Source organism: Carcharhinus amblyrhynchos, chromosome 35, assembly GCF_965287045.1.
Source record: "Carcharhinus amblyrhynchos chromosome 35, sCarAmb.v2.hapA, whole genome shotgun sequence".
NCBI classification, from domain to species: domain Eukaryota; kingdom Metazoa; phylum Chordata; class Chondrichthyes; order Carcharhiniformes; family Carcharhinidae; genus Carcharhinus; species Carcharhinus amblyrhynchos.
Genome location: NC_137358.1, coordinates 428,709 through 452,898, shown reverse-complemented (window position 1 = coordinate 452,898; position 24,190 = coordinate 428,709). Strand labels below are relative to the sequence as shown.

At 43.5% G+C, this 24,190-nt stretch overlaps 1 protein-coding gene across 1 annotated transcript in view; it reads left to right on the top strand.

The window, feature by feature from the left end:
- LOC145361494 (protein KASH5-like) overlaps positions 1-24,190 on the top strand; it is a 100,913-nt gene that overhangs the window by 50,765 nt on the left and 25,958 nt on the right. Inside the window, exons 9-12 of the mRNA XM_080217304.1 lie at positions 1,282-1,332; positions 12,972-13,049; positions 13,793-13,849; positions 18,472-18,531. Coding sequence (XP_080073430.1) covers positions 1,282-1,332; positions 12,972-13,049; positions 13,793-13,849; positions 18,472-18,531 — 246 coding nt within the window. The remainder of the gene's footprint in view (positions 1-1,281; positions 1,333-12,971; positions 13,050-13,792; positions 13,850-18,471; positions 18,532-24,190) is intronic.

Below are 24,190 nucleotides of genomic sequence, written 5' to 3'. Positions count from 1 at the left end.
CATTGATTTTCCTTGACAGGTGGTAGACAGAGGGGAACCGGTGGATGTGGTGTTTTTAGATTTCCAAAAGGCGTTTGATAAGGTGCCTCACAAAAGGTTGCTGCAAAAGGTTAGGGTGCGCAGAGTTGGGGGTAAGGTGTTAGCGTGGATAGAGGATTGGCTGCCTAATAGGAAGCAAAGAGTTGGTATCAATGGGTGCCAATCTGATTGGCAGTTGGTGACTAGTGGAGTGCTGCAGGGATCAGTGCTGGGGCCTCAACTGTTTACCATTTACATAGATGATCTGGAGGAGGGGGCTGATTGTAGGGTAACGAAATTTGCTGATGACACGAAGATGAGTGGAAAAGCAAATTGCGTGGAGGGTGTGGAAAGTCTGCAGAGCGATCTGGATAGGCTGTGCGAGTGGGCGAGGACCTGGCAGATGGAGTATAATGTTAGCAAGTGTGAGGTTATCCACTTTTTGGCAGAAATAATAGTAGGAGGGATTATTATTTAAAAGGTGAAAAGCTGCAGCATGCTACGGTGCAGAGGGACCTGGGGGTCCTTGTGCACGAATCGCAAAAACCCAGTCTGCAGGTGCAGCAGGTGATCAAGAAGGCGAATGGAATGTTGACCTTTATAGCGAGGGGGATAGAATATAAAAGCAGAGAGGCCTTGCTGCAACTGTACAGGGCACTGGTGAGGCCGCAGCTGGAGTACTGTGTGCAGTTTTGGTCGCCGCACTTGTGGAAGGATATATTGGCTTTGGAGGAAGTGCAAAGAAGATTCACTCGGCTGTTACCGGAGATGAGGGGGTTAGCCTATGAAGAGAGACTGAATAGACTGGGTCTGTACTTGTTGGAGTTTAGAAGGCTGAGGGGGAGTCTTATAGAGACGTATAAGATAATGAAGGGGTTGGATAGGATGGAGGTAGAGAGATTCTTCCCACTTAGAAAGGATAGCAGAACTAGAGGGCACAGCCTCAAGATAAGGCAGGGGGGTGCAGTTTAGATCGGAGTTGAGGAGGAACTTCTTCACTGAAAGGGTGGTGAATCTCTGGAATTCTCTGCCCGTTGAAGTGGTGGAGGCTGCCTTGCTGAGTATATTTAAGTCACAGGTAGATAGGTTTCTGATAGACAAGGGAATTAAGGGTTATGGGGAGAAAGCAGGAAAGTGGAACTGACCCACTTCAGATCAGCCATGATCTTATTGAATAGCGGGGCAGGCTCGAAGGGCTAGGTGGCCTACTCCTGCTCCTATTTCTTATGTTCTTATGAATTTAATTAAGTCTCTTTTCAATAGGAAAAGGAACAACAGAATCTAAGCACAAGGATTTGCCAACTTCTGGAAGAGGTAAGGTCTTGGATTGGGGAGGTATGTCAATTATAGATCTTTTTGACTACCACCTGAGGTGAGGGTGCGTATATTCATTTAGGATATGTGGGCACTGTTGCCTGAGTCAGCACTTATTGCCCATCCCTAATGGCCCTTGAACTGAGTGCTTTGCTAGGCCATTTCAGAGGGCATTTTTAAGAGTCAGTGCCATTTTGTGGGCCTGGAGTCACATGTATACCAGACCAGGTAAGGACAACAGATTTCCTTCCTTCATGGACATTTGTGAACAAAGTTGGGTTTTTACAATAATGAGCAATAGTTTCATGGTCATTGTTGGACTTTTTTTCCTGAATTCAAAATTCACCATTTGCTATGGTGGGATTCAATCGCTGGTCCCAAGAGCATTACCCTGAATCTCTGCATTATTAGCCTACTGACAATATCTCTGCAGTAGTCCAAATAACACATTGGTTGGAATTCTCTGTTTTTGAGGCTAAGTGCTGTGGCGGATGGTTTTACCGTTCCCACTGGCCAGAATTGCGGAATTCTGCACCAGATTTTGCACTTGAAACCTCATTAATTACGCACAAGTGAGTTGCCCTTTGAATTTCGTGCCGGCCCTCTGTCAGCTGACGGGTTTGAAAGTTCAGGCAATAGTCCCACCTACCTGTGTCACTCCCTCCAGCCACCAGACCAAAGGATGTAGGAGTGCAAGCAGTCCATTTGGCCTGTTGAGTCTGCTGTGCCATTCAGTAGATCATAACTGATCTGATATAATAATCTCAATTCCACTTTCCTGCCTTAAACCCATAACCCTTAATTCCCTTGACTGATTAAAAATCTGAATATATCATCCTTGAACTTTCTTAATAACCCAACCTCTACATCCCTCGGCAGCAAAGAATTCCAAGGTTCACTACCCTTTTCTCCTCATCTCTGTCTATAACCCCTTACTTTGAGATTATGCCCTCTAGTCCTAGAGTCTCTCACAAGAGGGAAAAAAAAACACCCAGCATCTACCCTGTCAAGCCCCTGAGAATCCTATATGTTTCAATAAAGTCACCTCTCATTCTTCTGAACCTTAATGAGTACAGGCTGAACCTACTGAAATACCTGGGTTCAGCCTTGAGAAAAGCTTCTCTGGAATGCCTCCAGTGCCAGTACATATTCAGGAGAGAATGCAGAGGAAGTTTACAAGAATACTGCTAGGGCTAGAAAAGTCTAGCTAAGAGAAGAGATTGGATATGTTGGCGTTTTCTTTGATTTTCGTTCGTGGGATGTCGGAGTCCCTGGCTGGGCCAGCATTTATTGCCCATACTTGGGGCATTTAAGTGTTAACAACATTGCTGTGGATCTGGAGTTACATGTAGGCAAGGCCAGGTAAACCTGATAGATTTCCTTCCCTAAAGGACATTAGTGAACTAGGCTTTTTATGACAATTGACAATGATTTTGTAGTCATCATTAGACTTTAATTCCAAGTTTTTAATGAATTAAAATTTCACCACCTGCCATAGTGGGATTCAAACGTAGGTTTCTGGATTACTAGGCTAGTGATGATTTCACTCTGCCACTGCCTCCCCTGTTTTCCTTGGAACATAGGATGCTGTGGGATGAGTTGATTGAGGAGTACAAAATTATGAAGGAAAGAGATTGAGCGGACGGGATAAAATTGTTTCCCTTGGAGGAGCATTCTAGAACCAGGGTGACATAGATTCAACGTAAGTGGCAGAAGATGTTGAGTGGACATGAGGAAGAACTTCTTTACACAGAGGATAGTGAGTGTTGAGAACTCACTGCCTGAGTTGGTGGTGGAGGTAGAGACTCTAAACTCTTTTTAGAAGTACCTGGATCTGCACCTTAAGTGCTGTTAACTACTGAGCTATGGGCTGGGTGCAGAAAGTTGGGATTAGAAAGGGCACCTGAGTGTCCTCATGCTGGTGTGGGCCAAATGGCCCCCTTCTGTGCATAACTTTTCTATAGTTCTGTTCTTCGTTAGGTAAGAGGATCAAAGCTGATCATAGTAGCAGTGTGAAATGGCTATCTTTATCTGTTGGTGTAGTTCTTGAGCCACCAAACCCTTCCAATGTTATTTGTAATAGTCTGGGCATTTCTCAGATCTGAAAGTGGCAGCCTTATGCCCATTCGTGTGTGTTATCCATAGCAAACAATGGACTCTTTGGGGTAGCCATTGTCCCGCAGGATAGCTTTGTTGTATCCTATTTCAGAGTCAGGTTTGAATGGTGAGGCAAATGGCTTAAGCCCTATTTTGCTGTTGATGCCAATCCTATTATGTGTAGAACTTGAGAAATTTCAATATGTATATTGACCAGTGAAGATTTTGGCTTGCAGTGGACATTAGTAGAACATAGAACATAGAACATAGAACATTACAGCGTGGAACAGGCCCTTCGGCCCACAATGTTGCGCCGACCAGTCTTATTTTTAAAAAAAAACACTGACCCACTAATCTAAACCAATCCCTTTTCGTCCATAAACCTATCCACCAATCTCTTAAACGCCCCCAAACTAGGCGCATTTACAACTGCAGCAGGCAGGGCATTCCAGTCCCTCACCACCCTCTGGGTAAAGAACCTGCCCCTGACATCCGTCCTATAACTACCCCCCCTTAATTTAAAGCCATGCCCCCTCGTGCTAGATTTCTCCATCCGAGGAAACAGGCTATCACCATCCACCCTATCTAAACCTCTAATCATCTTATATGTTTCTATAAGATCCCCTCTTAGCCGCCTTCTTTCCAGTGAAAACAACCCCAAATCCCTCAGTCTCTCCTCATAGGACCTCCCCTGCATACCAGGCAACATCCTGGTAAACCTCCTCTGCACCCTCTCCAAAGCCTCCACATCCTTCCTGTAATGTGGGGACCAGAACTGCACACAGTACTCCAAGTGCGGCCGCACCAGAGTTGTGTACAGTTGCAACATGACGCTGCGACTCCTAAATTCAATCCCCCTACCAATAAACGCCAAGACACCGTATGCCTTCTTAACAACCTTATCTACTTGATTCCCAACTTTCAGGGATCTATGTACACATACACCTAGATCCCTCTGCTCCTCCACTCTATTCAAAGTCCTCCCGTTAGCCCTATACTCAACACATCTGTTATTCCTACCGAAATGGATTACCTCACACTTCTCCGCATTAAACTCCATCCGCCACCTCGCAGCCCAGCTCTGCAACCTGTCCAAGTCACCCTGCAAACTTCGACACCCTTCCTCACAATCTACCACACCTCCGACTTTGGTGTCATCAGCAAACTTACTAATCCACCCAACTATACCCTCATCCAGATCATTAATAAAGATTACAAACAGCAGTGGCCCCAAAACAGATCCCTGAGGCACACCACTCGTAACCGAACTCCATGATGAATAATTACCATCAACCACCACCCTCTGTCTCCTATCTGCTAACCAATTCCTGATCCACGTACCTAAATTACCACCAATCCCATACATCTGCATTTTCTGCAGAAGCATACCATGGTGAACCTTATCAAACGCCTTACTAAAATCCATATATGCCACATCTACTGCCTTACCCCTATCCACCTCTTTGGTCACCTTCTCAAAGAACTCAATAAGGTTAGTAAGGCACGACCTTCCCGCTACAAAACCATGCTGACTATCTCTAATCAATTCATTACTCTCCAAATAACTATAAATCCTATCCCTAATAATTCTTTCTAAAACCTTGCCCACTACAGAAGTAAGACTCACTGGTCTATAATTCCCAGGGAAGTCTCTGTTCCCCTTCTTAAACAATGGGACAACATTCGCTGTCCTCCAATCTTCCGGTACTATACCAGAGACCAACGACGACCTGAAGATCAGAGCCAGTGGCTCTGCAATCACCTCTCTTGCCTCCCATAGAATCCTAGGGTAAATCCCGTCTGGACCAGGGGACTTATCTATTTTCAACCCATCTAGAATATCCAACACATCCTCTGTATCATACAATACTTTCTATTTTACACCCCTTCACCCCAGTGACCTCCTCAGCTACATTCATATCGTCCTGCGTGAACACCGAAGAGAAATAATGGTTCAATGCCTCTCCAATCTCTTCCGGTTCCACACACAACTTCCCCCTACTGTCTGTAACTGGCCCTAATCTTGCCCTGACCAACCTTCTGTTCTTGACATACCTATAGAACGCCTTAGGATTCTCCTTAATCCTATCAGCCAAAGTCATCTCATGCCCTCTTCTAGCCCTTCTTAACTCCCTCTTCAACTCCTTCCTAGCCAATCTAAAGCTTTCTACTGCACTACCCGAGCCCTCAAGCCTCATCCGAACATAAGCCTCCTTCTTCTTCCTAACCAACAAATCAACTTTTTTTGTGCACCACGGTTCCCTAGCCCTACCAATTCCTCCTTGCCTGACAGGGACATACCTATCACAGACCCACAGTAGCTGCTCCTTGAAAAAACTCCACATTTCAGACGTTCCTAGTCCCTGTAATCTCCTAGTCCAACCAATGCTTCCTAATTCTCTCCTAATGGCCTCATAATTACCCTTCCCCCAGCTAAAACTACTGACCCGAGGTTCATGCCTATCCCTTTCCATCACTAAGGTGAACGTAACCGAATTGTGGTCACTATCACCAAAAAGCACACCAACTTCCAAGTCTAGCACCTGGTCTGGCTCATTTCCCAGCACCAAGTCCAATATAGCCTCACCTCTAGTTGGCCTATCTACATATTGAGTCAAAAAACCTTCCTGCACACTTTGAACAAAAACTGACCCCTCTAACGAGCTAGAGCTATAGCAATTCCAATCAATGTTAGTAAAGTTAAAATCCCCCATAACAATTACCCTATTACTTTCACTCCTAACCAGGATCGTCTCTGCAATCCTTTCCTCAACCTCTCTAGAACTTTTTGGAGGTCTATAAAAGACTCCCAACAGGGTGACCTCTCCTCTCCTATTTCTAATTTCTGCCCATACTACCTCAACAGACAAATCCTCATTAAACTTCCTCTCTGACACTGTGATATAGTCCTTGACCAATAATGCTACTCCACCCCCCCTTCTACCTCCTTCTCTACTCCGACTAAAGCACTTGTACCCCGGCACCTGCAACATCCATTCCTGACCCTGCTCTATCCACGTCTCTGAAATGGCCACAACATCAAAGTCCCAGGTACTGGTCCACGCTGCAAGTTCATCCACTTTATTGCGAATACTCCTCGCGTTAAAGTATATACATTTCAAACCTCGCTCCGCCCCACCCCCACAATGCCGTGCAATGCCGTCCCCTTCTATGCCCCCCTCACTTTCACCCCCTCTACCCAGGATCCCACCCCCCCTCTGAATCAGTTTAAACCACTCCGCATAGCCTTCACAAATTTACCCCCCAGGATATTTGTTCCCCTCTGGTTCAGATGTATACCATCACTCTTATAGAGATCCCATTAACTCATGAGTTAGAAAACTCATTAACGGAATACTTGGGATAGTAACTATCCTGATCACTTCTCGCTATGAAAATATTCCCAACTTCTCCAATCCAACCATAGTAAGAAGTCTCACAGCATCAGGTTAAAATCCAGCAGGTTTATTTGGTATCACAAGCCTTTGGAGCACTGCTCCTTTATCAGGTGAGTGGACAAGTAGGTTTCACAAACACAGCATATACAGACAGAGATTGCAGGATAATGCGAGTCTTTACAGATAATCAAGTCTTTACAGGTACAGACAATGTAAGTACAGAGAGGGATAATCGCAGGTTAAAGAGGTGTGAATTGTCACAAGCCAGGACAGCCACATCAATCCAACCATGTAACTGAATTTCCTCAGAGAAACACACGTTCACAACTCTCTAAGTGAATAAGTTCTCCCTCACCTCAGTCCTGAATTGTTTATCCTTTATTCTTAGACTGTGAGCCCTACTTCTTGCACTTCCTCAACATCAGGAACATTCTTCCTGCATCTAGCCTGTCCAGCTTCATCAGCATTTTATATGTTTCTATGAGATGCCCTCTTATTCTTCTGAATTCCAATGAGTACAAGCCCAGTCAATCCAGTTTATCTTCATATGTCAGTTCTGCCGTTCTGGGAATCAGTCTGGGTGAACCTTTGCTGGACTCCCTCAGTAGCAAAAATGTTCTTCCTCAGACCACAAGACCAGAACTGCATGCAGTCCTCACGGTGTGGCCTCACCAAGGCGTTGTATAACTTCAGCAAGGCATCCCGACTCGTGTATTACTCAAGGTGTGGCTTTCACAAGGCCCCTGCATAACTGCAGCAAGACATCCATACTCCTGTACTCAAATCTTCTTGCTATGAAGGCCAACGTGTCATTAGATTTTCTCACTGCCTGTATGCCAACCTGTTCCACCATGATATCCAGATCACGTTGCACTTCCCCTTTTCTTAAATTGCCACCATTTGGATAATAATCTTCCATCCTGTTTTTGCCAGCAAAATAGATAACCTCACGTTTATCCATATTATTTTGTATTTGCCAAATATTTGCCCAGTCAGCCTGTCCAAGTCATCCTGCAGTCTCTTAGCATCCTCCTCACAGAAAACGCTGCCACCCAGCTTGGTATTGTCTGCAGATTTGGAGATAGTCAATTCCTGAATGTATATTGTGAAAAGCTGGGGTACCAGCTCTGAACCCTGCGGCACTCCACTAGTCACTACCTGCCATCCCGAAAAGGACCCATTTATCCCCACCCTGCCCACTGTCTGCCAATCACATCAATCAATTAACCGCAATACCATGAGCTTTAATTTTACTCGTTAATCTCTTATGAGTGACCTTGTCAAAAGCATTCTGAAACTCCAGACACAACATGCACTCATTCACCTTTGTCCACTTCACTAGTCACATCCTCAAAAAAAAGATTTGTCAAGCACAACTTCCCTTTAGTTATTACATCTTCAATAATTGATTCCAGCATTTTCTCTACCGCTGATGTCAAGAATAACCGGTCTGTAATTTCCTGTTTTTCCTCTTTTTAGGAAGTGGGGTTACCTGGTCGAGTGAGGGAACCATGGCTCACAAAAGAGGTTGAATGTCTTGTCAAGAGGGAAAAGGAAGCGTATCTAAGGATGAGAAAACAAAGTTTAGTTGGGTCGCTTGAAGATTACAAGGTAGCAAGGAACGAGCTTAAAAAAAGGGTTTCGGAGAGCCAGGAGGAGGCATGAGAAGTCTTTGGCGGGTCGGATCAAGGAAAACCCCAAGGCTTTTTACTCTTATGTGAGAAATAAGAGGTTAGGGCCAGTCAAGGATCGTAGTGGGAACTTGTGCATGGAGTCAGAAGAGATAGGAGAGGCGATGAATGAATACTTTTCTTCAGTGTTCAGCAAGGAGAGTTTTTGAGGATGAGAGTGTGATGCAGACTGATGGGTTGGAGGAGATGGATGTTCTGAGGGAAGATGTATTAGCAATTTTGAAAACCTGAGGGTCAGTAAGTCCCCTGGGCCAGATGGGATATATCCTAGGATTCTTTGGGAGGCAAGGGATGAGATTGCAAAGCCTTTGGCTTTGTTCTTTGGGTCCTCACTGTCCACAGGGATAGTGCCAGAGGACTGGAGAGTGGCAAACATTGTTCCCCTGTTCAAGAAAGGAAATAGGAATGACCCTGGTAATTATAGACTGATTAGTCTTACTTTGGTGGTCAGTAAGTTAATGGAAAAGGACCTGAGGGATAGGATTTATGATCATTTGGAAAGATGCAGCTTAATCCGGGATAGCACAGATTCGTGAAGGGTAAGTCTTGCCTCATAAATTTGATTGAATTCTTTGAGGAGGTAACTAAGTGTGTAGATGGAGGTAGAGCAGTTGATGTTGTATACATGGATTTTAGTAAGGTATTTGATAAGGTTCCCCATGGTAGGCTCATGAAAAAAGGTGTGGGATAGAGGGAAATTTGGCCGATTGGATAAGTAACTGGCTGTATCATTGAGAAGACAGAGGGTGGTGGTGGTGGTGGTGGATGGAAAATTTTCAGACTGGAGGCCAGTTACCAGTGGTGCACCACAGGGATAAGAGCTTGGTCGTCTGCTATTTGTAGTTTTTATCAATGACTTGGAGGAGGGGGCTGGAGGATGGGTCAGTAAATTTTGCTGATGACACCAAGATTTGTGGAGTAGTGGATGAGGTGGAGGGCTGTTGTAGGCTACAAAGAGACATTAGTAGGGTGCAGAGTTGGGCCGAAAAGTGGCAGATGGAGTTTAACCCTGATAAGTGTGAGGTGATTCATCCTGGTAGGACAAATTTGAATGCAGATTACACGGTCAATGGCAGGGTTCTGAGGAATGTGGAGGAACAGAGAGATCTTGGCATTCATGTCCACAGATCTCTGAAGGCTGCCATTCAAGTGGCTAGAGCTGTGAAGAAGGCCTATAGTGTGTTAGCATTTATTAACCGGGGGTGAGGGGAGGGGGTTTGAGTTTAAGATCCGTGGGCTAATGCTGCAACTGTACAGGACCTTGATGAGACCTCATTTGGAATATTGTGTGCAGTTCTGGTCACCTCACTATAAAAAGGATGTGGAAGCGTTGGAGAGAGTGCAGAGGATATTTACCAGGATGCTGCCTGGCTTGGAGGGTAGGTCTTATGAGGAAAGGTTGAAGGAGCTGGGGCTTTTCTCTTTAGAGCGGAGTAGGATGAGAGGCGACTTGATAGAGGTTTATAAGATGATGAGGGGGAATAGATAGAGTGGATGTTCAGAGACTATTTCCTCAGGTGGACGTAGCTGATGCTAGGTGGCATAACTTTAAAGTTCATGGTGGGAGATATAGATTCTTTACTCAGAGAGTGGTTGGGGTGTGGAATGGACTGCATGCTGTGATAATGGAGTCGGACACTTTAGGAACTTTCAAGCGGTTATTGGATAAACACATGGAGCACCCCAGAATGATAGGGAGTAGTGTAGCTTGACCTAGGTTTTGGACATAGCTCAGCACAACATCGGGGGCCAAAGGGCCTGTACTGTTCTATGTTCTATGTTCCACATTCTGCATTAGCCACCTTCCAATCCATTGGACTGTTCCAGCGTTTATAGAATGCTGAAAATTGATCACCAATGCATCTGCTATTTCTAGAGCCTCTTCCTTAAGTATTTGGGATGCAGAGCATCAGGCCCTGGGGACTTATTGGATTTTAACGCCAGCAACTTCCTCAATTCAATTTCCTGATTAATAAGGATTTCCTTCATTTCCACCATGCTAGACCCTGCCCTGAGTATTTCTGGAAGCTTATTTTTATCTTCTTTAGTGAAGACAGATCCAAGTATTTGTTCAGCTGGTTGGCCATCTTTTTGTTGCCCATTATGAATTCACCTGATTCTAACTGTAAGAGACCTATATTTGTTTTCAGTCTTTTAAAGTTTAATTAGTGTCACAAGTAGATAACATTAACACTGCAGTGAAATTACTGTGAAAGTCCCCTACTTGCACCTAACCAGCACATCTTTCAGACTGTGGGAGGAAACCCACGTAGATGCAGAAAACGTGCAGACTCCACGCAGGCAGTGACCCAATCTTGGAATTGAATTCAGACCCCTAGCACTTTAAGGCAGCAGTGTGAATCGCTGTGCAACCATGTCCTCTTCGCATATCTAGAGAAGCTTATGCAATCATCTCTGGCAGTATTCTTTTAAATCTGTTCAACACGCTTAGGCTTAGAATTCCTACAGCACAGAAAGAGGCCAGTCAGCCAATCAAATCTGCATGGACCACAATTTCACCCAGGCCCTACGCCATAACCCAACATATTTACCCACTAATCCCTCTAACCTATGCATCTCAGGACACTAAGGGCAATTTTAGCATGGCCAATCAACCTAACCCGCACCCCTTTGGACTGTGAGAGGAAACCGGAGCATCCGGAGGAAACCCACGCAGACACGAGGAGAATGTGCAAACTCTATACAGACAGTGACCCAAGCCGGGAATCAAACCAAGGTCCCTGGAGCTGTGAAGCAGTAGTGCTAAGCACTGTGCTACCATGCCGCTCTGTGATGCCTTAATATTGTTCCTAAAGTGTGATGCCCCAAACTGGATGAAGTACTCCAGTTGAGGCTGAAATAGTGTTTTCAACAACTGTAGTCGATGTCCCAACTAATTCTTAGTAACTGTATATTTTATTAATTGCTATCTCAACCATTTGGAAGGCAGTGGTATAATCGGACAAAGTCAGACCCCAACTGTTCACATTATGTATTAATGATTTGGAAGCGAGAACTGACTGTATTATCCCCAAATTTGCAGATGATACAAAGTTGGGTTAGAGGGTGATCTATGAGGTGGATGCAGAAACTCTTCAGTGTGATTTGGACAGGCTGAGTGTGTGGGCATGCATGGCAGATGCAGTATAATGTGGATAAATGTGAAATTATCCCCTTTGGTAGCAGTAATAGGAAGACAGATTATTACTTGAATGGGTGTAAACTGAGAGAGTTGGATACTCATTGAGACCTTGGGGTCCTCGTGCATCAGTCGCTGAAAGTAAGCGCGCAGGTACAGCAGGCAGTAAAGAAGGCAAATGGTAATGTTGACCTTCATAATGAGAGCATTTGAATCTAGGAATAGGGATGTTTTACTGTAATTGTATAGGGCATTGGTGAGGCCACACCAGGAGTATTGTGTGCAGTTTTGGTGTCTTCATCTGAGGAAGGATGTCCTTGCTATGGAGAGAGTACAGCGAAGGTTTACCAGGCTGATTTCTGGCTTGGCAGGTCTGTCATATGAGGAGAGACTGTCGGTTAGGATTATATTCACTGGAGTTTAGAGGAGAGAGATGCTCGCATAGAAACTTAAAGAATTCTAACGGGGTTAGACAGGGTAGATACAGAAAGAATGCTCCCAATGGTGGGGGAGTCCAGAACTAGGGGTCATAGTTTGAAGATAAGTGGTAAACCTTTTAGAACTGAGGTGAAGAGAAATTTCTTCACCCCGAGGGTGGTGAATGTGTGGGATTCACTACCATGAATGTAGTTAGGCCAAAATGTTTCTGGTTTCAAGAAGAAATTGGATATAGCTCTTGGGGCTAAAGGAATCAAGGGATATGGGAGAAAGGAGGGATCAGGATATTGAATTTGATGATCAGCTGTGATCAAGATGAATGGTGGAGAAAGCTTGAAGGGCTGAATGGACTACTTCCGCTTCTAGGTTCTATGCAACCTGTCCTGTCACTTATGCAACCAGATCCTCTGCACCTACATTCTTTTTATATTTGCACCCTTTATATTGTCCTTCCACTTTGTACCTACAGAAATGAATCACTGTGTACACTTCTGCACTGAACTTCATCTGCCAATTGTTTTCCTGTTCTGCTGACGTCGTCTTAAGACCTTTTTGAAGTTCTACATTACTCTCATCACAAAGCTTCCAAGTTTACTATCTTCCCCAAATTTTGAAATTGTGTCCAGTTTACCAAGATCTAGGTCCTTAATATGTGTCAGGAAGAATAAGAGTCCCAACACTGACCCCTGGGAACTCCAGTTCAAATCTTTCTCCAGTTTGATAAACATCCATTGACCGCCACACGCTTGTTTCCTGTTCCTCATCAGTAAAATAATGAAAATTTGAATAAAATTGATGTAATGATTGAGGTTGAAATCTGGAATAACATTGATATATTTAAAAAGTAAGGTTATGCGTTCTTTGCATATAATGCAGAATGGAAAATTAACAGCCGAGAAAGACTATGCACAATGGAGAAATGAGGAGCTCGTATCAGAGAAGGCTGAACTGAAGGTATGTTACTACAGTGCTAGAAAAGGTGCAAAATGACAGTAACTCAGGAAGCCACGATAGTGCATTGCCATTTCACTTCAGGGTTCTGCAGTTCGTCTGGTGATCCTTGCTAAAAGTATCAGAATTAGGTGAGGACAGGATTGTGATACTGTGTGGTGTAATTGTGAAGCTGTCAAAGCAAAGCCCGATCCTGTTACAACCATATGATCATATTTGTGTACGTCCAACAATGGCTGCCGAGCACCACCTGGGACTGAGAACCTTTTTCTGCTGGTTTTTATTAGCTTCCCGGGAAAAGAAACCGAGGTCAACTGCAATATTATTGTGCTGCCCTTGCTGAGACTAACCGGTTCAGCAGATTGAGTTTGTTTGTGTGGTTGTAATTAATTACTGAATGCACTTTTTATTCACTGCTGATTTGGGATTTCACAGTATCAACTGAATCAAATCATATCTTTGACTGCCAAAACTGAAAAATAAACCATTGTCCCATATCCTTTACAAATATATGGGTTGAACTTATTTGTGGGGGGTAGGTGACGGAGAGGGAGGAGGATCTCCCAATTGTCCATAACCTTGGAAGAATCACAAAATTGATGCTAACACTCAATTCGGAGTGTTGTAATAAATGATAAGGAGAAAGCCCATGGAAACAACTACAGTATAATTCAATTTTTTTGCCAGAAGACATTGCTAGAGAATGTAGTATGAATATCTAAAATGTTGATGTTCCTGCTTTTAAGAACCAGATGTACGAAGCCAAGAGACTCATTTCTGATAAGGATGTCTTATTAACTGAGGTGGGTGTAAAAATGACATGTACTTGTTGCACACTAATGTACATTCTCATTGGTTACTTATTATATCAGGTTTCCTAAAGTAGATGTTGACTAAGTTTATTAGTAACTGTAAACAGATTTCAGAAAATCAATATATAGGTGATTACCTGTTTTATATCCAGATGATGAATGTAGCTTTAACATGTCATGTGATGTGCTGTACTCAGTCTAGATCAGACATATTTCAATGAATGGATTTTAGTTATCTGGGGCACCTGTTTGCAACAGGCATTAGTTTCCTTGAGTCTGCAAATTGACATTCTGTGCCAATTGTAGGACTTCAAATGAGAAATTAAGGTACAAATGGATAGAAATTTTGTCATGTATGCTCTACCTAATTGTATTATATCTTAAATGCCCTATAACCATAGGACTTTTAAGGAGATTGCTGGAGGCTGGTCAATAAAAGAAGTGGCTGCAAAGATAGTAAATGCATCAGTTGTGATTTTTCAAAATTCCCTAAATTCTGGAAAAGTCCCAGTAGATTGGAAAATCTCAAATGTTGCACTTCTATTCAAGAAAGAAAGAGGACAAAAAGCAGGAAACTATAGGCCAGGTAGCCTAAATCTGTCAAAGGCAAAATGTTAGAATCTATTATTTAGGAGGTAATAGGCTATAGGAAAATCATAATACAGTCAGGCAGGGTCAGCATGATTTTGTGAAAAGGAGATTGTGTTTGATAAATGAGAGTTATTTGAGGAAATAACAAGCAAGGTAGGTAGAGGGGAATCTGTGGATGTGGTGGACTTGGATTTCCAAAAGGCATTTGATGGGTCCCATATCAAGATCACTACACAAAATAATAATTCATGTTGTAGAGGTAGTAGAAGATTGGTTGGTTAATAGGAAGCAGAGAATAGGGATAAGTGAACAGTTGTTAGATTATCCTGCTGCACCTGCTGGAGTACCAAAGGGATCAATACTTGGGCTCCATTTACAATCTGTACCAATGATTTGGATGAAGGGATCAAATATATGGTAGCTAAATTTGCTGATGACACAAGGATAGGTAGAAAAGTCCTCAAGAAGAGGTGAATAGTCTACAAAGAAATTTAGATAGGTCAGGTTAATGGGAAGAATTATGGCAGATGGAGTATAAAGTATTATTTAAATCGAGAGGGACTGCAGAATGCTGTGGTATAGAGGGATCATAGAATAGAATCATAGAATCCCTACAATGCAGAAGGAGGCTATCTGGCCCATCGAGCCTGCACTGACAGCAATTCCATCCAGGCCCTATCCCCGTAACCCCACATATATACCCTGCATCACCCTGACACAAGGGGCAATTTAGCATGGCCAATCAACCTAACCTGCACATCTTTGGACTGTGGGAGGAAACTGGAGCACCAGGGGGAAACCCATACAGACATGGGGAGAATGTGCAGACTCCACACAGAGGAAGCCGGAATTGAACTAGATCCTTAACTTAGCCTTGGATAAATTAAATTAACCAGCCCTGCAGTACTTTCTAGGGAAGAGAATGCCATAGATTAATAACCCTGACACAACTTGAGTCTCAAAGGAGACTCAGTCTAGAAACTCAAGAACATGAACTGATTGCAAAAGAACATTTCATGAAAATGCTGTGACTACAGCCAAATTCTTTAGGAAAAAAATAGGCAAGTACTACGTAATTTCTACATGAGTCCATCATTGTTTGCAAGCTGTTGTGTTCAATATGGAGCAATAATAAGTTATATTTACATAGCACCTTTAATGTAATAAAATATTCTAAAACTGCAGCATTATGAAGCGAAATCAGACAGAGAGGAGATATTAGGATGGGTTACTAAAGCTTCATTAAAGAGGTAGATTTTAAGGAGCACCTTAAAAGTTTTAAAAAAAATTCTTTCAAAGGATATGTGCATCACCTGGCTTGGCCAGTATTTATTGTCCATTCTTAATTACTTTCAAGAGGGTGGTCTTCTGCCTCCTTGAATTCTGTAGGCCAAGTGATACAGGTACACTTGCAGTGCTGTTAGGAAGGGGGTTTCAGAATGCTGACCCAGCAGTAGTAAAAGAATGGGTGAGATGGTCCCAAGTCAGGATGGTGTGTTGCTTGTAGAACTTGAAGCTGGTGGTGTTTTGGTGCATCTGCTGCCCTTATTCTTCTAGGTGATAGTTGTTGCTATCTCCCTGCTGCCATCAGACGTTTGAATGGACCTACCTTATATTAAGTTGATCTTTCACTACATCCCAGCTATGACTGTAACATTATATTCTGTAAGGTATGCTTTGTCTGTATAGCACTCAAAAAGCAACATTGTTCACAGTATACCAATATATTTGACAAATCAAATCAAAGGAGGCTTGGTGAGGTGCTGCAATGCATATGTTACATTGGTACATGAACTGGCATCTTCCTTTGTACTAGGTATGATTCCAACTAATTTGACACCTCACACCTCACCTCACTCATGAATCACAAAAAGTTAGTATGCTGGTACAGGTGATTAGATGGGCAAATGGAATGTTGTTGCAGGGGAATTCCAATATAAAAGTAGGGAAGTGTTGCTACAGCTGTACAGGACCTGCATCTGGAGTACTGTATATGGTTTTGGTCTCATTATTTAGAATATAATTACATTTGAAGCAGGATAGAGATGGTTTACTCGACTGATTCATGGGATGAAGGAATGAGGAAATTTGGCATGTCAGCTACGACTCTCACCAGCATTTACAGATGCATCAGAGAAGGCATTCTTTCTGGTTGTATCACAGCTTGGTATGGGCTCCTGTCCTGCCCAAGACCGCAAGGAACTACAAAAGGTCGTGAATGTAGCCTAATCCATCATGCAAACCAGCATCCCATCCATTGACTCTGTCTACACTTCCCGCTGCCTCGGCAAAGCAGCCAGCATAATTAAGGACTTCATGCACGCCAGACATTCTCTCTCCCACCTTCTTCCTTTGGGAAAAAGGTACAAAAGTCTGACGTCACGTACCAAACGACCCGAGAACAGCTTCTTCCCTGCTGCTGTCAGACTTTTGAATGGACTAACTTTGCATTAAGTTGATCTTTTTCTACACCCTAGCTATGACTGTAATACTACATTTTGAACTCTCTTGTTTCCTTCTCTATGAACGGCGTGTTTTTCCTGTATAGCATGGAAGAAACAATATTTTTTGCTGTATGTTAATACATGAGAATAGTAAATCAAATCAATTATCTTATGAGGAATAATTGAGCAGATTGGGCCTACACCCGTTGGAATTTAGAAGAATAATGGGTGATCTTATTGAAACAATAAGACCTTGAGGGGACTTCTGAAGTTAAAGTTTATTTATTAGTCACAAATAAGGCTTACGTTAACACTGCAATTAAGTTACTGTGAAATTCCCCTAGTCGCCACTGGCGCCTGTTCAGGTCAATGCATGTTTTTCAGAATCTGGGAGGAAACCGGAGCACACGAAGAAAACCCATGCAGATACGGGGAGAATGTGCAAACTCCACACTGACAGTGACCCAAGCCAGGAATCGAACCCAGGCCCCTGGTGCTATGAGGCAGCAGTGCTAATCACTGTACTACCGTGCCTCTCCAGGACGGTGGTTGAGAGGATGCTTCCCCATGAAGGGGAATCTTGAGCTAGGTGTCACAGTTTAAAAGTTAGGGGTTCCCAATTAAGATTGTGATGAGGTTTTTTTTCTGTCAGAATGACTTCAGTATTTTCTTTCCCAGAGAGCAGTGGAGGCTGAGTTGTACTGATTTTTGATCAACAAGGGAATCAAGTGTTATGGCGGCATATAGGAAAGTGGAATTAAGGTTACAATCAGATCAGCCATGATGTTATTGAATGACAGAGCACGTTCAAAACGCCAAATGGCCGACTCCAGCTCCAAAATATGGTGTTCTTGTGAAAAGGTCCAATAAACGGGCAGTTTTAATTTTTGTGGACCCACAAGCTTGCTCCTCTTGAGCTCATAAATAATTTCCAGCCTGCCACCAGTGCATTTGAATTCCTCACTCAAATTGCCTCTCCCCAATCTCCTCAAAACCTGACCTCCAAATGAGAACTAGTCAATTTCCTGCCCTACACAACACATGAGCTGAGGCACCTTAGGTTTCTTAGAGCATTTAAATGGAGCCCAAAGCCTAATTTGGTTTGAATCCTTGGCTGGCATGGACTAGCACACAGAGTGATTGTTTTGCTAACTTTGCCATGTTTTGGTTGCAAGTTGATTTTTTTTTTCCCTAAAGTAAATTACTGGTGTAAGGAAATAGAAATGTTGAGAAGAATCTGTAAAACTGAATATTGGATCGAAGGATAGATGTCTGTAACTGTAATTAATTACCATTTATGTTGCATGCCATTAATTCAGTTGTAAGACTGTTAACTGCATCTGCAGGAGGCTTGTAGGAATATTTCTAAAGCAAGATGCATAAAATACTAACATGACATATTAATGAGGGAAAAAGGAGTAGAGAACAATGTATGAATGTGTAGACTAAGGACCAGAATTAAATTTGGACAGAATTCAAACCTTCTGATGTGTTTTAAAATAAAAAAGATCTAATAGAGCTTCTTTGACAATTTATCGCATTGTGTTTCTGAGGCTGTTGTCTATTATTATTTTACAGAAAATAAACCAGTCAGAGGAATTGAAATCAACTGTAGATGAATACAATAACATCATTAAGGTAAAATAATCCAAGAAACAGACAAAAGGCTGAAATAAAATTGTTTCTTTTACATCAGCACCAATATATTTGCTGCTGAAACACTTCAGAAATGTTTAGTGTGACCGATGTTTTAATCAGCTTGGTGTAGGTCAAAAACCAAATTTGTGTTCATGATCTAAAATAAAGTTTGAAAACGTTGAAAATGCACTTAATAAATGTTAAATAAATGATAAATGTTATTTATCAAAATTCGCTGGATTCTGGGGAAGTGCTGGCTGATTGGAAAACAGCTTCTGTTACGCTGCTGTTTAAAAAAGGAAGTAGACAAAAGGCGGGTAATTACAGGCCGGTTAGCTTAATGTCCATAGTTGGGAAAATGCTGGAATCCATCATTAAAGAAGAAATAGCAGGACACCTGGAAAAGAATGGTTCGATCAAGCAGACGCAGCATGGATTCATGAAGGGAAAGTCATGTTTGACGAATTTACTGGATTTTTATGAAAATGTGACTAGTGCGTTTGACAGAGGGGAACCGGTGGATGTGGTGTTTTTAGATTTCCAGAAGGCATTCAGTAAGATGCCTTCACAAAAGGTTGCTGCAGAAGATTAGGGTACATGGAGTTGGGAGTAAAGTGTTATCATGGATTGAGGATTGGCTATCTAATAGGAAGCAGAAAGTTGGAATAAATGGGTGCTTTTCTGGTTGGCAGTTGGTGACTAGCGGCGTGCCGCAGGGATTGGTGCTGGGCCTCAACTATTTACCATAGACATAGACAAAGAACAAAAACAGCCCGGGAAACAGGCCCTTCGGCCCAACGAGCCCATGCCGCCATTTTAACATTACCAGTCCCCCCTCCACCCATGACCCTTATCTATGATTATGGCATTCCACATTGAGGGAAACTAATTTAGGGACAATTTATTACCTCCAGTCAGCCTAATAGCACATCTTTGGGGTGTGGGAGGAAACTGGAGCACCCGGAGAAAACCCACGCAAGCGCAGGGAGAATGTGCAAAATCCCACGGACACCGGCCCAAATCCACGTGTCTGCACAACAAACATTGATAGTCACTGAGCTCTTGTGTTGCCCAGCATCTGGTCCGGTTTAAGCGCACACCAACGACGTGAAGCCTAGGCTACTCTCGAACATCCAAGAGCAGTCCTAGTACAATCCATCGCATGTGTGCCCCTCGTTGGACAACAAGACGGACCGACTTAGAACATGTGAATTAAAAGAGAAAAACATTAGTATCATTCCTCATCCTTATACATTACCAGGGATGTACCAATGCTAATGAACCTTATCTAAAACAATCTCCTAAATCCTCCCATCTCCAACCCACTCGTGCCTGTCTAAGTAACTCTTAAACAAATCCAGCGTGACTGCCTCCACCACCTTGCTTGGCAGAGCATTCCATACCCCCACTACCCTCTGTGTGGAAAAACCTCCCTCTAATATCCGTGTTATACCTCTCCCCCCTCACCCTAAGCCTGTGGCCCCTCGTACTGTGTGTCCCTAACATAGGAAATAGCTTACCACTGTTTACTCTATCTATACCCTTCATAATCTTATATACCTCTGTTAGATCCCCCCTCAGTCGCCGTCTTTCAAGGGAAAACAGCCCCAATTTGCTCAATCTTTCCTCATAACCCAGACCTTTCATACTAGGCAACATCCTGGTAAACCTCCTCTGCACTCTCTCCAGAGTCTCCACGTCCTTACGGTAGTAAGGTGACCAGAACTGGATGCAGTACTCCAAATGTGGCCTAACCAACGTTCTATACAACTGCAACATTAGACTCCAGCTCTTATACTCTATACCCCTTCCTATAAAGGTTAACATACCATAGGCTTTCTTCGCAACCTTCTCCACTTGTACTGCCACCTTCAAAGACTTGTGCACTTGCACCCCCAGGTCCCGCTGTGTTTCTATACTATTTATAGGCTTACCCTTTATCATATAACTCCCCCTACATTATTCCTGCCAAAATGCATCACCTCACATTTATCAGGATTAAACTCCATTTGCCATATATCTGTCCAATATACCAGCCTATCTATATCCTGTTGTATTGCCAGACACTGCTCCTCACTGCTCGCCAATCCAGCCATCTTGGTATCATCAGCAAATTTGCTGATCACACCACTTACTCCCTCTTTCAAGTCATTTGTATACACTACAAAAAGAAGAGGTCCCAGTACTGAGCCCTGCGGCACACCACTAGTGACAGACCTCCAGCTAGAAAAGGACCTTTCCACTACTACTCTCCGTTGCCTCTTAGCAAGCCAGTTCTCCACCCATCTAGATACCTGGCCTTGTATCCCATGAGCCTTAATCTTTTCTACCAACCTACCATGAGGGACTTTGTCAAATGCCTTATTGAAATCCATATAGACGACATCAACGGCTCGTCCTTTGTCAACCGTTTTTGTCACCTCCTCAAAAAATTCTACCAGATTCGTAAGGCAAGACTTCCCCTTAACAAAGCCATGCTGTGTATCCCTAATCAGATCGCAACGCTCTAAATGCCCATACATCCTATCCCTAAGAATCCTCTCCATCAACTTGCCTACCACTGATGTCAAACTCACTGGCCTATAGTTACTAGGGTTATCCCTCCTACCCTTTTTAAACAAAGGTACCACGTTTGCTATCCTCCAGTCCTCTGGGACCTCACCTGTGTCCAAAGAAGAGACAAAGTTTGCAGGAGCTCCTGACGATCTGGAGGAGGGGACTGAGTGTAGGGTAACAAAGTTTGCTGATGACACGAAGATGAGTGAGAAAGCGAATTGCGTGGAGGATGTGGAAAGTCTGAAGAGAGATTTGGATAGGCTGTGAGTGGGTGAGGATCTGGCAGATGGAGTATAACGTTGGCAAATGTGACGTTATCAACTTTGGAAGAAATAATAGTAAAATGAAATATTATTTAAATGGTGAAAAATTACAGCATGCTACTGTGCAGAGGGACCTGGGGGTCCTTGTGCATGAATCACAAAAACCCAGTCTGCAGGTGCAGCAGCTGATCAAGAAGGCAAATGGAATGTTGGCCTTTATAGCAAGGGGGATAGAATATAAAAGCAGGGAGGTCTTGCTGCAACTGTACAAGGCACTGGTGAGGCCGCAACTAGAGTACTATGTGCAATTTTGGTCCCCTTATTTGCGAAAGGATATATTAGTCTTGGAGGAAGTACAGAGAAGATTCACCAGGCTGATACCGGAGATGAGGGGGTTAGCTTATGAAGAGAGATTTGAGTAGATTGGGCCTGTACTCATTGGAGTTTAGAAGGCTGAAGGGGTAATGTTATAGAGACATATAAGATAATGAAGGGGCTACATAGGGTAGAGGTAGAGAAATTCTTTCTACTTAAAAAGGAAACCAGAACTAGAGGGCACAGCCTCAAAATAAGGGGGAGTCAGTTTAGAACAGAGTTGAGGAGGAACTTCTCCTCTGAGGGTGGTGAATCTCTGGAATTCCCTGCCCATTGAAGTGGTGGAGGCTACCTCGTTGAATATATTTAAGTCATGGGTAGGTAGATTCTGATCGATAAGGGAATTAAGGGTTATGGGGAGCAGGCGGGTAAGTGGAACTGATCCACTTCAGGTCAGCCATGATCTTATTGAATGGCGGGGCAAGCTCGAGGGGCTAGATGGCCTACTCCTGCTCCTATTTCTTATGTTCACTGCTAATCCATCAAGATCAGGAAGACAACATACATTTTTCATATTTTATCTGAGCGTTGGATTTCATCTAAGTGGATTAAACTGGACTCATTTCAAGTTTAGTATGCACCTGTACTGACTCAGGGAACTGATGAGAAAGGAATATGGTTTATTACAGAATGCAAAGTAAAACCATTATCGTGGTGTACACACACTAGACCTGCCTGGCACCACAGAGCCTTATAAAAAAACTCAGGTAATGAGTTCCAGCTGGACAGGCCACTAACTGTTACCAGGCCAACTCATATTCAAGAAGGTCCACAGGGAGATCATTCAGTGATTCCCCATGGACCATGTGGGGTTATCACACCCCTCCCCCACCCCCAAGTCTGAGGATTCCTCCTTGCTGACATGTTGATGGGGCCTGCTTTGTCTCCTTGCCCACGGCCTCATCTCCATAGCTTGTAGGCTCTGGTCAGGGGCATGTAATGGATAGGTGAATGCCTCCTCGTGTTGAGGAACCACTGCAGGGAGCTCATTCTCGGTGGTGACCTCTGACTGGATGTCTGCCGCCTCTGTCTCCACGTTCGAGACAGAATCTTCATTAACCAGATGACTGTCTCTTCGCGTTTTTAGAGGGCGGAATTTCCCATCCAGAGGCTGGTGTGAAGGACGCCAATGGTGGCACATCTGTAGAGATGGTTGCTTCTGCGGAGGTTCCTTATGACAAAGGTGATCTTTAAGATCTTCTACCTGGTTTTTACCTTGTAAGATACCAGCCCTGTTCACTCGAATAACTCCCGGAATCCATGGAGCATCATTGCTGAAGTTCATCATGTGGACTGTATGTCCTGATTTGAAGTCTCTTTCCAGTATCTGAATATCATGGCCCCTTTTCTGGGCTTCTCCTTTTAACTTAACGTTGTTGGCCAAATTTGGGAATGTCAGGCTAAGCCTACTCCAGTGGCATTGGCCGACCAATTGCTTCACTAGGGCTATTCCTAGCATAGTCCTATAGCAGCGTTGTCCTACAGTTAAAAATGAAATGTGTGAGCTTCATTTCTAGAGAACCTGTGGTTTGTTTTTGATGCCATCTTTGAATGCCTGGACCGTCCACTTAGCCAGGCCATTTGAGGACGGATAGTAGTGTGCTGTGCAGATGTGCCTTGCTCCGTTTGTACTCGTGAAGATTTGAAACTCCCTGCTGGTAAATTCTAAATTGGGGCAAGGCCAATTTTGAGAGTATTAGACCCAAACTTTCAGAAGTTGATTGGGGGAGTCTGTTGGCAGACTGTTGGTAGGGGCGAGGCTTTCGGAAGTGTTAACCAGGGTTCAGGGTAATCACGTTCCTTAGTCACAAACAGGCTTTCATTAACACTGCAGTGAAGTTACTGTGAGAATCCCGTAGTCACACACTCTGGCACCTGTTTGGGTACTGGAGGCTGAAGGGCCTGTTCCTGTGCTGTAATTTTCTTTGTTATTTGTTCTTTGCACTTTACCTCGCTGACCTAGAACACACATTTTTCCTTTTTTAATTGGATGCTCGTGTCAAAAAGAGCCAGAAGACCTCCCCCAAATTCTTCAAATGTTCCTTTGCAGGAGCTCCTGAGATTAAAACATTAGCCAGATAGACTGCCACTCTGGGCGCCACTTGAAGGACGTTCATACAGTCCTTTGTAAGTATCTATGGTTACATACTTCCTGGATGACACCTCAAGCTCCACTTATAGGTTGTCATGCCTAACTTGGAAAATATGTGACCTCCAGCCATACAAGTCTTCTATGCATGGCATAGGGTACCTATCTTAGTGGGGAATCTCTGCTGACTATAAACTTAAAATTCCCTCAGAGATGGATCGAAATGCCAGGTTTTAAATCTGGGACTACTGGTGCGGCTCATTCAGCAAATTGTACTGGCGCCCTCTAGACACTCCAAATTGGCCTGTACTTTGGCCAATCAGACATAGAGGCCGGTCATGCCTTGAAGTATTTAGGTTGGGCTACATTGTCCATG